The 11,648-nt window shown below is 42.8% G+C and overlaps 1 protein-coding gene across 2 annotated transcripts; it reads right to left on the bottom strand.

Moving 5' to 3' along the window:
• Nucleotides 1-4,460: 4,460 nt before the first annotated feature.
• LOC139539693 (kelch-like protein 23) lies at nucleotides 4,461-8,431 on the bottom strand. Of its 2 annotated transcripts, none has more exons than XM_071342872.1 (4): nucleotides 7,898-8,431; nucleotides 5,793-6,825; nucleotides 5,193-5,604; nucleotides 4,461-5,071 (listed from the first exon to the last, which is right to left on the bottom strand). In XM_071342872.1, the coding sequence occupies exons 2-4, from the start codon at nucleotides 6,754-6,756 to the stop codon at nucleotides 4,768-4,770; spliced, it is 1,680 nt and encodes a 559-aa protein (XP_071198973.1). In that variant the 5' UTR covers nucleotides 6,757-6,825; nucleotides 7,898-8,431; the 3' UTR covers nucleotides 4,461-4,767. The 2 variants fall into 2 exon arrangements, with proteins under 2 accessions (XP_071198973.1, XP_071198972.1); XM_071342871.1 differs by lacking the exon at nucleotides 7,898-8,431 and adding an exon at nucleotides 7,553-7,870.
• Nucleotides 8,432-11,648: the final 3,217 nt, after the last annotated feature.

The raw sequence follows: 11,648 nt of genomic DNA, 5'->3' as shown, positions 1-11,648 counted from the left end.
CAGCCCTAAGCCGTGGTATATTGGCTATATACACCATTGACATTGACTAGTGGTCTTCCCTGGCCGGTGAAACTGGAGGCTTTTTCACAAATTGGCGCGGCAATTTATTAGGAGTGTATTACGAAGGTCAAGTCTAATAAAAGTAGTAATAAGATTACTTAGGGTCCATTACAGAGTCATTTTATAGATAGTTTACAGTTGAAGTCGGAAGTTTACATACACTTAGGTTGGAGTCATTAAAACTTGTTTTTCAACCACTCCACAAATTTCTTGTTAACAAACTATAGTTTTGGCAAGTCGGTTAGGACATCTACTTTGTGCATGACACAAGTAATTTTTCCAACAATTGTTTACAGACAGATTATTTCCTCTGTATCACAATTCCAGTGGGTCAGAAGTTTACATACACTAAGTTGACTGTGCCTTTAAACAGCTTGGAAAATTCCAGAAAATGATGTCATGGCTTTATAAGCTTCTGATAGGCTAATTGACATAATTTGAGTCAATTGGAGGTGTACCTGTGGATGTATTTCAAGGTCTACCTTCAAACTCAGTGCCTCTTTGCTTGACATCATGGGAAAATCAAAAGAAATCAGCCAAGACCTCAGAAAAACAATTGTAGGCCTCCACAAGTCTGGTTCATCCTTGGGAGCAATTTCCAAACGCCTGAAGGTACCACGTTCATCTGTACAAACAATAGTACGCAAGTATAAACACCATGGGACCATACAGCCGTCATATCGCTCAGGAAGGAGACGCGTTCTGTCTCCTAGAGATTAACGTACTTTGGTGCGAAAAAGTCAAATCAATCCCAGAACAACAGCAAAGGACCTTGTGAAGATGCTGAAGGAAACAGGTACAAAAGTATCTATATCCACAGTAAAACAAGTTCTATATCGACATAACCTGAAAGGCAGCTCAGCAAGGAAGAAGCCACTGCTCCAAAATCGGCATTAAAAAGCCAGACTAAGGTTTGAAACTGCACATGGGGACAAAGATTGTAATTTTGTAGAAATGTCCTCTGGTCTGATGAAACAAAAATAGAACTGTTTGGCCATAATAACCATCGTTATGTTTGGAGGAAAAAGGGGGAGGCTTGCAAGCCGAAGAACACCATACCAACCGTGAAGCACCGGGGTGGCAGAATCATATTGTGGTGGTGATTTGCTGCACGAGGGACTGGTGCACTTCACAAAATAGATGGCATTATGAGGGAGGAAAATTATTTTGGATATGTTGAAGCAACATCTCAAGACAGCAGTCAGGAAGTTAAAGCTTGGTCGCAAATGGGTCTTCCAAATGGACAATGACCCCAAGCATACTTCCAAAGTTGTGACAAAATGGCTTAAGGACAACAAAGTGAAGGTATTGGAGTGGCCATCACAAAGCTCTGACCTCAATCCTATAGAAAATTTGTGGGCAGAACTGAAAAAGCATGTGCAAGCAAGGAGGCCTACAAACCTGACTTAGTTACACCAGCTCTGTCAGGAGAAATGGGCCACAATTCACCCAATTTATTGTGGGAAGCTTGTGGAAGGCTACCCGAAACGTTTGACCCAATTTAAAGGCAATGCTACCAAATACTAATTGAGTGTATGTAAACTTCTGACCCACTGGGAATGTGATGAAAGAAATAAAAGCTGAAATAAATAATTCTCTCTATTATTCTGACATTTCACATTCTCAAAATAAAGTGGTGATCCTAACTGACCTAAGACAGGGAATTTTTACTAGGATTAAATGTCAGGAAAACGTATTTGGCTGTCACGCCCTGACCACAGAGAGCCCTTGGTTCTCTATGGTGTAGTAGGTCAGGGCGTGACTAGGGGGTGTTCTAGTATGTCTATTTCTATGTTGGTGCTAATATGGTTCCCAATTAGAGGCAGCTGTTTATCGTTGGTATCCAATTGGTAGTTACAGTCTTGTCTCATCGCTGAAACTCCTGTACGGACTCGGGAGAGGCGAAGGTCGAGAGCCGTGCGTCCTCTGAAACACAACCCAACCAAGCCGTACTGCTTCTTGACACCCCGCCCACTTAACCCGGAAGCCAGCCGCACCAATGTGTCGGAGGAAACACTGTACACCTGGCGACTGTGTCAGCGTGCACTGCACCCGGCTCGCTACAGGAGTCGCTAGTGCGCAATGGGACAAGGACATCCCTGCCGGCCAAACCCTCCCCTAACCCGGACGACGCTGGGATAATTGTCCGCCGCTCAATGGGTCTCCCGGTTGCGGCCGGCTGCGACAGACCCTGCCTTAGACCACTGCGCCTCTCGGGAGAGATTTACAACCTTGGCCTGTCATCTAAATATATATATATATATTTTTTTTTAGATGGAGAAAGATGAGCGTAGCGATGAGGAAAGCGAGCCTGAGGAGTAGGCAGAGAGACTAGCTGGGAACTGAGTAAAGGAGCACATTCTTCCACTGCAAAACTACCATTCCAGTGTTTTACTTGCTATATTGTATTTACCTCGCCACCATGGCCTTTTTGCCTTTACCTCCCTTCTCACCTCATTTGCTCACATTGTATATAGACTTATTTTTCTACTGTATTATTGACTGTATGTTTTGTCCATGTGTAACTCTGTGTTGTTGTATGTGTTCGAATTGCTATGCTTTATCTTGGCCAGGCCGCAGTTGTAAATGAGAACTTGTTCTCAACTAGCCTACCTGGTTAAATAACCAGTGGACCAAAACGCAGCGTGGTAAGTGTTCATTACTCAAAACACTCGAAAAAAATAACAAAGAGGAGAAAACCGAAAGTCCTGTCAGGTGCAGACACTAAACAGAGAGCAATTAACCACAAAACCCAAACGAAAAAGGACTTATATATGATTCCCAATCAGAGACAACGATAGACAGCTGCCCCTGATTGGGAACCACACCAACATAGAAATAAAGAAACTAGAATGCCCACCCTAGTCACACCCTGGCCTAACCAAAATAGAGAATAAAAACATCTCTATGGCCAGGGCATGACACTTTTAGATCAAAAGAAACAACCTAGTAATCTATGGCCTTTTTGTTCATTATACTAACAACTGACATTAATAACACAAGTATGATGGTAGAATTTAGAAAAATGTATACATTTAAACAATTAGCTTTTTATTAAAATTAAGGATATCTCAGGCAACATTGACAGCCTCTAGAATTAAATGTGCAGTTACTGTAGCTTTGTGGTTTTAGCTGACAATTTATACAAACTTCCCAAGCATTCTCATTTTTGTCATCAATTTGTCAAACTGGCCATATTCCTTGTTAGAATTGTGATATCGCCCTCTAGTGAAGAAAATGAGAACATGCCTATTCGTTGGGGCGGGGGGGCAGGACCAAGTTTGGGAAACCCTGCCTTATGGAGCAGCGTCATGACCAGGCATTTAACATTTTATAAGAAAAACCTTGGGGGGAAAAATAATGTTTTTCTATAATTGTTTTATATGAATATTCCTGTGACAGAGAGGAGTTTGCAGCATGTTTCACCAACAGGTTGTTTTACTCTGTGCTACTGAACTTTTATACTTTGTCGGTCACAAGCACTTGTTACAAAATATGACAATGTTTTAGATTCTGTCTGAATCTATACCTGGAATAAGGTCTGAATCGATACAATTTTACTACTCATATTGTTTACAGGAGCTTTTGCAAAAATGTGATGTCATTAGATTGACAAAACGTTCAAGCACTAAAGACATGATACTACTGTGCTGTGAAAAGATGGGGGTTTGGAATGACTCTTTTGCCCAGAGACGTGTCAATCACAATCATCTCTATCGTCTCACACTGGAATAAGAGATCTGTATGAGCTTGTCATGCAATGACAGCGATAATCAGATGAGATGACTAAAGCACATACAGATCTGGGACCAGGGTAGGAACACACTTCTTTGAGACTGACTATGTTGTTACCAGGGTCGAGGTGTGCCTCACTCTCTTAATGCTGCTTTTGTACTGTAACACCAGTGTTACACCCTTATGTTATACTAGGGAAATGTTGTTTCCATAGCAAGGGCTGACAGGGAAGACTTGTGAAGAGCAGAATCAACAACCTCTGCATAACCTAAACAGTTGCTTTGTTTTGAAGATATTAAAGTTCACAGTTAGTTGTTATGGTCAAAAACATCTTCTTAGCAAAGAGCAATTTCTCAAGCAAGAATGTAGCTAGAACTGTCTGGGAGTGGACTGAGTGGGAAGGGGAAAACTGACAACTAGCTGTTATTGGCAGAGAGGTTTGTTACTCTCTTTCTTATTGGTCTATTAACTGTGAAATTGTGAAAATTATGATAATGCCCTTTTAGTGTAAGAGCTGTTTGAACAGACCGCCTGAAATGTTTGACTATTTTGGTGGGATGAAGGGCATTATCAGCATTTTCAAATGTCACAACCTCATAGTGTGGAAATGTACTGCATATATAAAACACGGGGAAATCACATTTTTGACTGCACTGGGCCTTCAATCATGATTATTGGATGTTTATTTTATTAAAGGTTCTACTAGTGCAATGATACAAATGGCAATAACACATGACTAGTCTTGTTCTGGATGCACACACCTCATAAGTTTGTTCACTCTGGCCAGTTCAACAAAATCAATAAATAAATGTTATCAAACTATTGATAAATGTGTTTGTACCTTTTCATTCAAAAGCAAAATCAATAGCTGATAAGTGTCTGACCATTTCAATAGAATATCTCTTATATTGGGGAGAGGGATTTGGTGAGAAGGATGTGAACTGCTAAATGCTTACTGGCAACTCACCAGTGTCATGTGACCAAGCGCATGGTAACACAGCCACGGAGAGGCACAGGACAGGGTATGGCATTGTCTATTTCCATGCAGGTGTCGATGTAAGGATCCATCAGTACCATGTTGGGGAATGCTTTGTTCATCTTTCGCTCGCTCAGCAGGTAGATCTGCCCATTGACTGTGGTGCAGCCACCAAAGAACTTTCTGTCCAGACATTCTTCTTCTAGAACTGTCCATTCGTCTGTCTCCACATCTAGCCGCAATGCCTGACCTCCCAGGAAATAGAGGGCCCCGTTGAGCACTGTTGCAAGAAGGTCATACCTATGGGACATAAATCTATTTTTATAAGGAACCTGCCCCAGACAAAAGTCTGTTGATGCAACCTAGCTAGTTCCATGACTTTCAACCTAGCAGAACTAGTGCAAGCTCTGATTTCACTTACCTGGGCAGAGGGGAGTAGGTGACAACGTCCCATTGGTCCTCCTTCACCAGGTATCTCTGAATGCCGCTGTACACCTCCCCATTCTCATCCAGTCCACAGGCGACATAGATACACAAATCCAGAGCAACGGTGGCAGCCCTATCCACAGCCCGCACCATGGGGCTGACATCCTCCCAGCCCTGTGCCCCCAGCGGCAGCTTCTCCACGTGGGCCACAGGCCCCTCGTCCATGGTGCCCCCCAGGACGTACAGCTCCTGCCCCAGGCCCACAGAGCAGTGGCTGTGCCTGGACTTCTGCAGCGGAGGGCCATCCACCCAGCGCTCGTTCCCACACTGGAATATCCGCACCCAGTCCACGCTGTACCAAAATATCTCATCACGGAAGTTGCCTCCGGTGACTACAATGTTTTCTCCTGGGAGAGGAAGAAACAAGAGGCTGACATAAATTACTTGAATTATGACTCCTATGGCTTATTCAAGTATACATACTCCCGATAGCATACTGATAGTAAGTTCATGGATCACTTTAGCTGACGTAATTTATTCAGAATAAGAAAGGGTGTTTAACTTCTGAAAGGGAGTCAAATTGTCAAATCATTACCTACTGCTGCCACAGAGTACTGTGTGAGATTCTTCCTCTGAAGTGGTGCATGAGACTGCCATCTCCCACTGTGTGGGTAAAACTGGTAGAGAGACTGTTTGTCCTGGTCATGGGGCCCTCCGAGTATGTACAGTGTTTCTCTGGCCCGAGGTATGGACCTGCACATAGACCAGCTAGTAGGAAAATTGTCATTCAGTTTACAGATGAGTTTGGCTTGTGGGTCAGACCCTTTGAGCCTGGTGAGCAGATCAGTGATGTAGGGCAGAGACAGGCTCTCTAGTCGCACCAGCTCCACCAACTCCATGAAGTCCTCCTCCCGACTGGGGTCAAAGGTTGCCCAGCGTAAGGTCATCTCCAAGGCTTGATCCTCCCTGGGTACAAATAGTTTATCACTGGCAAGGAGGTCCGCCACACTCTCCTTGGACAGATACATGAAGTCCTCCTCTGTGGCGATAGCAGGTAGGTGGGTTAGAGCCACCTCACGTGCTGCTGTGTAGAGCTCCCGGCATCCCAGCTGCCAAGCGTAGGACATCATGCCCAAGCAGTTGCTCAGATGCAACTCTCTCTCCAGGAACTTGCAACATAGGAGCCTGGGTCTCTCCAGCTGGAGGAAGTCTGCTGTCTCTAGGATCCTCAGGACATTCTCTCTGCTGAGAGATAGCTTGGATGTCTGGGTGTATTCCATCAGGACACGAAACTGGTCCACACCCACACCTTTGATCTCAACGTGGCGCTTGCCATTCTCTCTGCCGCCGCCATAGAAAAGTGCACGGAAATAGGGGCTCTGAAGAGCCAGCTGTTGACGGTTCACAAAGAAGGATTCTGTCTCTATGTGAAGAACTGTGTCAGGTATCATCACATTTATCTCAGCCTCCTCGTTGGAACTGTCGTTATCGGGGCATAACACAGGAGAAGGTGTTGGTCTTACAGTATACGGCACCAGCTCTGGATTTCTGCAGGCCATGTCACAACAGCCACGGTTCTCCCCTTGTCTTACTTTCTCTGGTGCGACCTTTCTCTGGTTCTCTGTTGGCTACCAATGGGGAAATTAGGTCAGGTCAGTTTGCAAAACACAAGCTAAATATAACTATGGCCTATGTGCCAACCAGACAGCAGGCATACCAAACTATTTGTTGTGGGTGAAAGGGGTTTGTAAAGAGCCATGTAATAACATTGAATTATAACGTTGCCTCCTTTATAAGTCGCAGCTTTATGTGTTAAATAGAAAATTATCAATTTACATGTATTTTTGTAGCCCCTGCACGTGACCCCTGCTCTTTGCTAAACATGAGAGATTTCTGCACAGAGGGAAATTAATAAATATCCGGTCCGTTTTTTTCTATGAAACATATTTAGACTATGAAAAAAACACTTCTTTATTATTAATAGAATATTCTATTATTATGGTCTCAACTACACACAAAAAACGTCAGGTTGGAGGACTAATCAGGTCAAACTGTCAGTGAAATTTACAGAAGAGCGAAAATGGCGGGGAGTTCGTATTTTGTTCGTCTTGTTTGAATGAATAAACAAAAATAATTTAGCTAATTTCCATACATTTTCTAAAGGGTTCAACTTTTAAATATTTTTGTTGTCATTATTCCGACTAGATAGAGACAGCTAACCGCCTAGCAAGACTGTACGTCCTGGCTATCATGGCTAGCTAGCTAGCTAACGTTGCCAACTATCGTGTTTCTAGCTCTGCTCCATGGCATTACATGTGGCTTGAGTCTGCTTCAACGCCCTCCATCTTTACTCACCAAAGTAAAATATGTTAAAGTTCTGACGAGTTCGACGCAATGTGCGAGCAGGCCAATGGGCATGCGTCGGATCTGTGTGCGCATGGACGAGAGCTAGTCTGACGGCAACCATAGTCCTCGAAAGTAGTTTATTTCGTATTTTGGACAAATTACAACTTGCGCATACATAAATAAGTTTGTCAGCACTCCTGCAACACTTATGTTTGCGAGTAACGAAAGTATATTAAAGCCAGTCAGTAAACATAATTAGAAAAAAATCCTCTATGGAGCGTAGCCATGTAAACTCGAACCTCAGCTGCATATCTAATATGCTGTTTATTAGCTGTAAAGATATTTTCGACTAACCTTTACTTGGCGATACTTTCTTTGTTCTCGATTCGGAAGGGGCCGGTGTCTTATAAACCTCTGTGTCCAGTTGCAGGTGGAACTCCAATAAAGAGGAAATATTCAGAAAGATATGAAATCACGTTCTGTGTGGTGCATACGTTGGATAAATTGAATTTATGCGTTGACGGCTTGACAGAATTGGTAGCAGAAGGTGAATGTTGAATTTATGTTGCATACATATCCCGATGAGGCTCTACCATTTTGCGCCATAACACTGTCGGTGTGATCGAGGTGTTACAAATGACTAGTTCCTGCAAAGATGCCAGATCTCCGGCAGCTAAAGTGGCGAGGAAACTCCTCCTGTGGTGCAAAAAGTGGATAATTTTTTTTTCAGAATATTCAGTTTTTTGGAGTACCACCTGCAACTGGCCACAGAGGTTTATAAGACACCTGTGCATTCCTAATCAAGAATGAGGAGTATCGCCAAGTAAAAGGTGGTCAGAAATGTGATGATTACGGCTAAATAGGAGCATAGTAGCGACGGATATCACAAGCGAATTAAATTAATACGCATACGTTAAATTGATGATAGTCGTTTGATTTGATATCAGTTATATTAATCGAAATATTCAGGCCGTTGAAGTCGAGGCTCAAGCCACACATAACACCCTGGACCAGAGCTAGCATGTTTCCAATCCACACATAACACCCTGGACCAGAGCTAGCATGTTTCCAATCTACACATAACACCCTGGACCAGAGCTAGCATGTTTCCAATCCACACATAACACCCTGGACCAGAGCTAGCATGTTTCCAATCCACACATAACACCCTGGACCAGAGCTAGCATGTTTCCAATCCACACATAACACCCTGGACCAGAGTTAGCATGTTTCCAATCCACACATGACACATTGTCAATTCATAAGTTATTTCCTCTGCAGCATAAAGATAAGAAGTATATTTGACCTTTCAAAATATATTGACATACCAATCCGAGTGAAATTTCAGGGAGGATGAGGAGGTAATTGTTGCTGCTATTTTGACCTAGGACTGGTCATTCATGTTTTGAAAGTCAATGCACCTCAATTCCAAACAGTAATGTATTTTTTATTTCACCTTTATTTAACCAGGTTGGCCAGTTGAGAACAAGTTCTCATTTACAACTGCGACCTGGCCAAGATAAATTAAAGCAGTGCGACAAAAACAACAACACAGAGCTACACATAAACAAACGTACAGTCAATAACACAATAGAAAATGATATGTACAGTGTGTGCAAATGTAGAAGATTAGGGATGTAAGGCAATAAATAGGCCATAAAGGCGAAATAATTACAATTTAGCATGAACACCGGAGTGATAGATGTGCAGATGATGATGTGCAAGTGGAGATACTGGGGTACAAAAGAGCAAAAAGATAAATATCAATTTGGGGATGAGGTAGTTGGGTGTGCTATTTACAGATTGGCTGTGTACAGGTACAATGATCGGTAAGCTGCTCTGACAGCTGATGCTTAAAGTTAGAGAGGGAGATATACAGTTGAAGTCGGAAGTTTACATACACTTAGGTTGGATCATTAAAACTTGTTTTTCAACCACTCCACAAATTTCTTGTTAACAAACTATAGTTTTGGCCAGTCGGTTAAGAAACCTACGGTGTGCATGACACAAGTAATTTTTCCAACAATTGTTTACAGACAGATTATTTCACTTATAATTCACTGTATCACAATTCCAGTGGGTCAGAAGTTTACATACACTAAGTTGACTGTGCCTTTAAACAGCTTGGAAAATTCCAGAAAATGATGTCATGGCTTTATAAGCTTCTGATAGGCTAATTGACATAATTTGAGTCAATTGGAGGTGTACCTGTGGATGTATTTCAAGGTCTACCTTCAAACTCAGTGCCTCTTTGCTTGACATCAAAAGAAATCAGCCAAGACCTCAGAAAAACTATTGTAGACCTCCACAAGTCTGGTTCATCCTTGGGAGCAATTTCCAAACACCTGAAGGTACCACGTTAATCTGTACCAACAACAGTACGCAAGTATAAACACCATGGGACCACGCAGCCGTCATACCGCTCAGGAAGGAGACGCGTTCTGTCTCCTAGAGATGAACGTACTTTGGTGCGAAAAGTGCAAATCAATGCCAGAACAACAGCAAAGGACCTTGTGAAGATGCTGGAGGAAACAGGTACAAAAGTATCTATATCCACAGTAAAACGAGTCCTATATCGACATAACCAGAAAGGCCGACATTTGGAGAAATGTCCTCTGGTCTGATGAAACAAAAATAGAACTGTTTGGCGATAACAACCATCGTTATATGTGGAAGAAAAAGGGGGAGGCTTGCAAGCCAAAGAACACAATCCCAACCGTGAAGCACGGGGATGGCAGCATCATGTTGTGGGGGTGCTTTGCTGCAGGAGGGACTGGTGCACTTCACAAAATAGATGACATCATGAGGGAGGAAAATTATGTGGATATAGTGAAGCAATATCTCAAGACATCAGTCAGGAAGTTAAAGCTTGGTCGCAAATGGGTCTTCCAAATGGACAATGACCCCAAGCATACTTCCAAAGTTGTGGCAAAATGGCTTAAGGACAACAAAGTCAATGTATTGGAGTGGCCATCACAAAGCTCTGACCTCAATCCTATAGAAAATTTGTGGGCAGAACTGAAAAAGCGTGTGCAAGCAAGGAGGCCTACAAACCTGACTTAGTTACACCAGCTCTGTCAGGAGAAATGGGCCAAAATTCCATATATGTTATTTCATAGTTTTGATGTGTTCACTATTATTCTACAATGTAGAAAATAGTAAAAATAAAGAAAAACCCTTCAATGAGTAGGTGTTCTAAAACTTTTGACCGGTAGTTTAGTTCTTCATGTACAAGCAGCAGCGGTGTCACAGAGTGAGTGAACACTGAGCAGCAGCTGAAACTTGGAGGGGGAAGTGCGCAGATGATCCTGCACATATGTAGAAATATTTAGTAAATAGAAATCTGGGTTCCAGAAAATCCGGAACCGCAGCCACTGTAAAAAGAACATTGTGGAGGGTTGGTAGCTTGCTGGCTATAGTGTCACATTTATAGCTAAGTTAGAGGGGCTGAACGGCTCTTTTCATCCTCCAGGAAGGGAGGCTTGTTGATTGTGATCAGCAGGCTGTAATTCTTAGCTGCTGTAGGAGGCTACTCAAGCTTGTGGGCACAAACAAAGAGACGCTTGTGGGCGGCTCGGGTCTTCCTGGGGTCTTAAGCGGTGCATGGCTGCGAAATGAATATAGGGGAAACACTGTTGACTCTTGAAAGCATTTACATTTAAACCAGCTACTGGCAATTATTTATCTGTAGATAAAACAAAATGTAATGCCACTTTATTTTCATCCTAAATAGTGTACTGCGTGAGTGGCACAGTGGATGTGGTCTAAATGCACCATGTAACTAGAACTGATAAGCGAAGTTGGCTAGAGAGACTGCAGTCCTGGTAAGATAAGTAAAGATCTGCCAAGAGCAGTGAGCCCAAGGCATCGAGCCAAAAGTTAAAAGAATTCCAGGACTCTCCCCTCCATCTTGAAGTGTTTTTACTATGTCAGGAGATAAAATAATGATGTATACTAAACAAAAAATATAAACACAACATGTAAAGTGTTGGTATTCCTGCCTGTAATAAAGCCCTTTTGTGGGGAAAAACTCATTCTGATTGGCTGGACATGGCTCCCAAGTGTGTGGGCCTATGCTCTCCCAGGTCCACCAATGGCTGCAACC

The sequence above is a fragment of the Salvelinus alpinus genome, chromosome 15 (genome assembly GCF_045679555.1).
Source record: "Salvelinus alpinus chromosome 15, SLU_Salpinus.1, whole genome shotgun sequence".
NCBI lineage: Eukaryota > Metazoa > Chordata > Actinopteri > Salmoniformes > Salmonidae > Salvelinus > Salvelinus alpinus.
Note: the sequence above shows the minus strand (reverse complement) of the source record. Positions and strands in the feature narration are given on the sequence as shown.

Coding starts and splice junctions, on each gene's coding strand:
- LOC139539693 (XM_071342871.1), bottom strand. CDS start 7,636: ATGCGCACACAGATCCGACGCATGCCCATTGGCCTGCTCGCACATTGC. Junction 6,826..7,552: donor CTTTAACATATTTTACTTTG/GTGAGTAAAGAT, acceptor CCCCATTGGTAG/CCAACAGAGAACCAGAGAAA. Junction 5,605..5,792: donor GTACTCTGTGGCAGCAGTAG/GTAATGATTTGA, acceptor TTCCTCTCCCAG/GAGAAAACATTGTAGTCACC.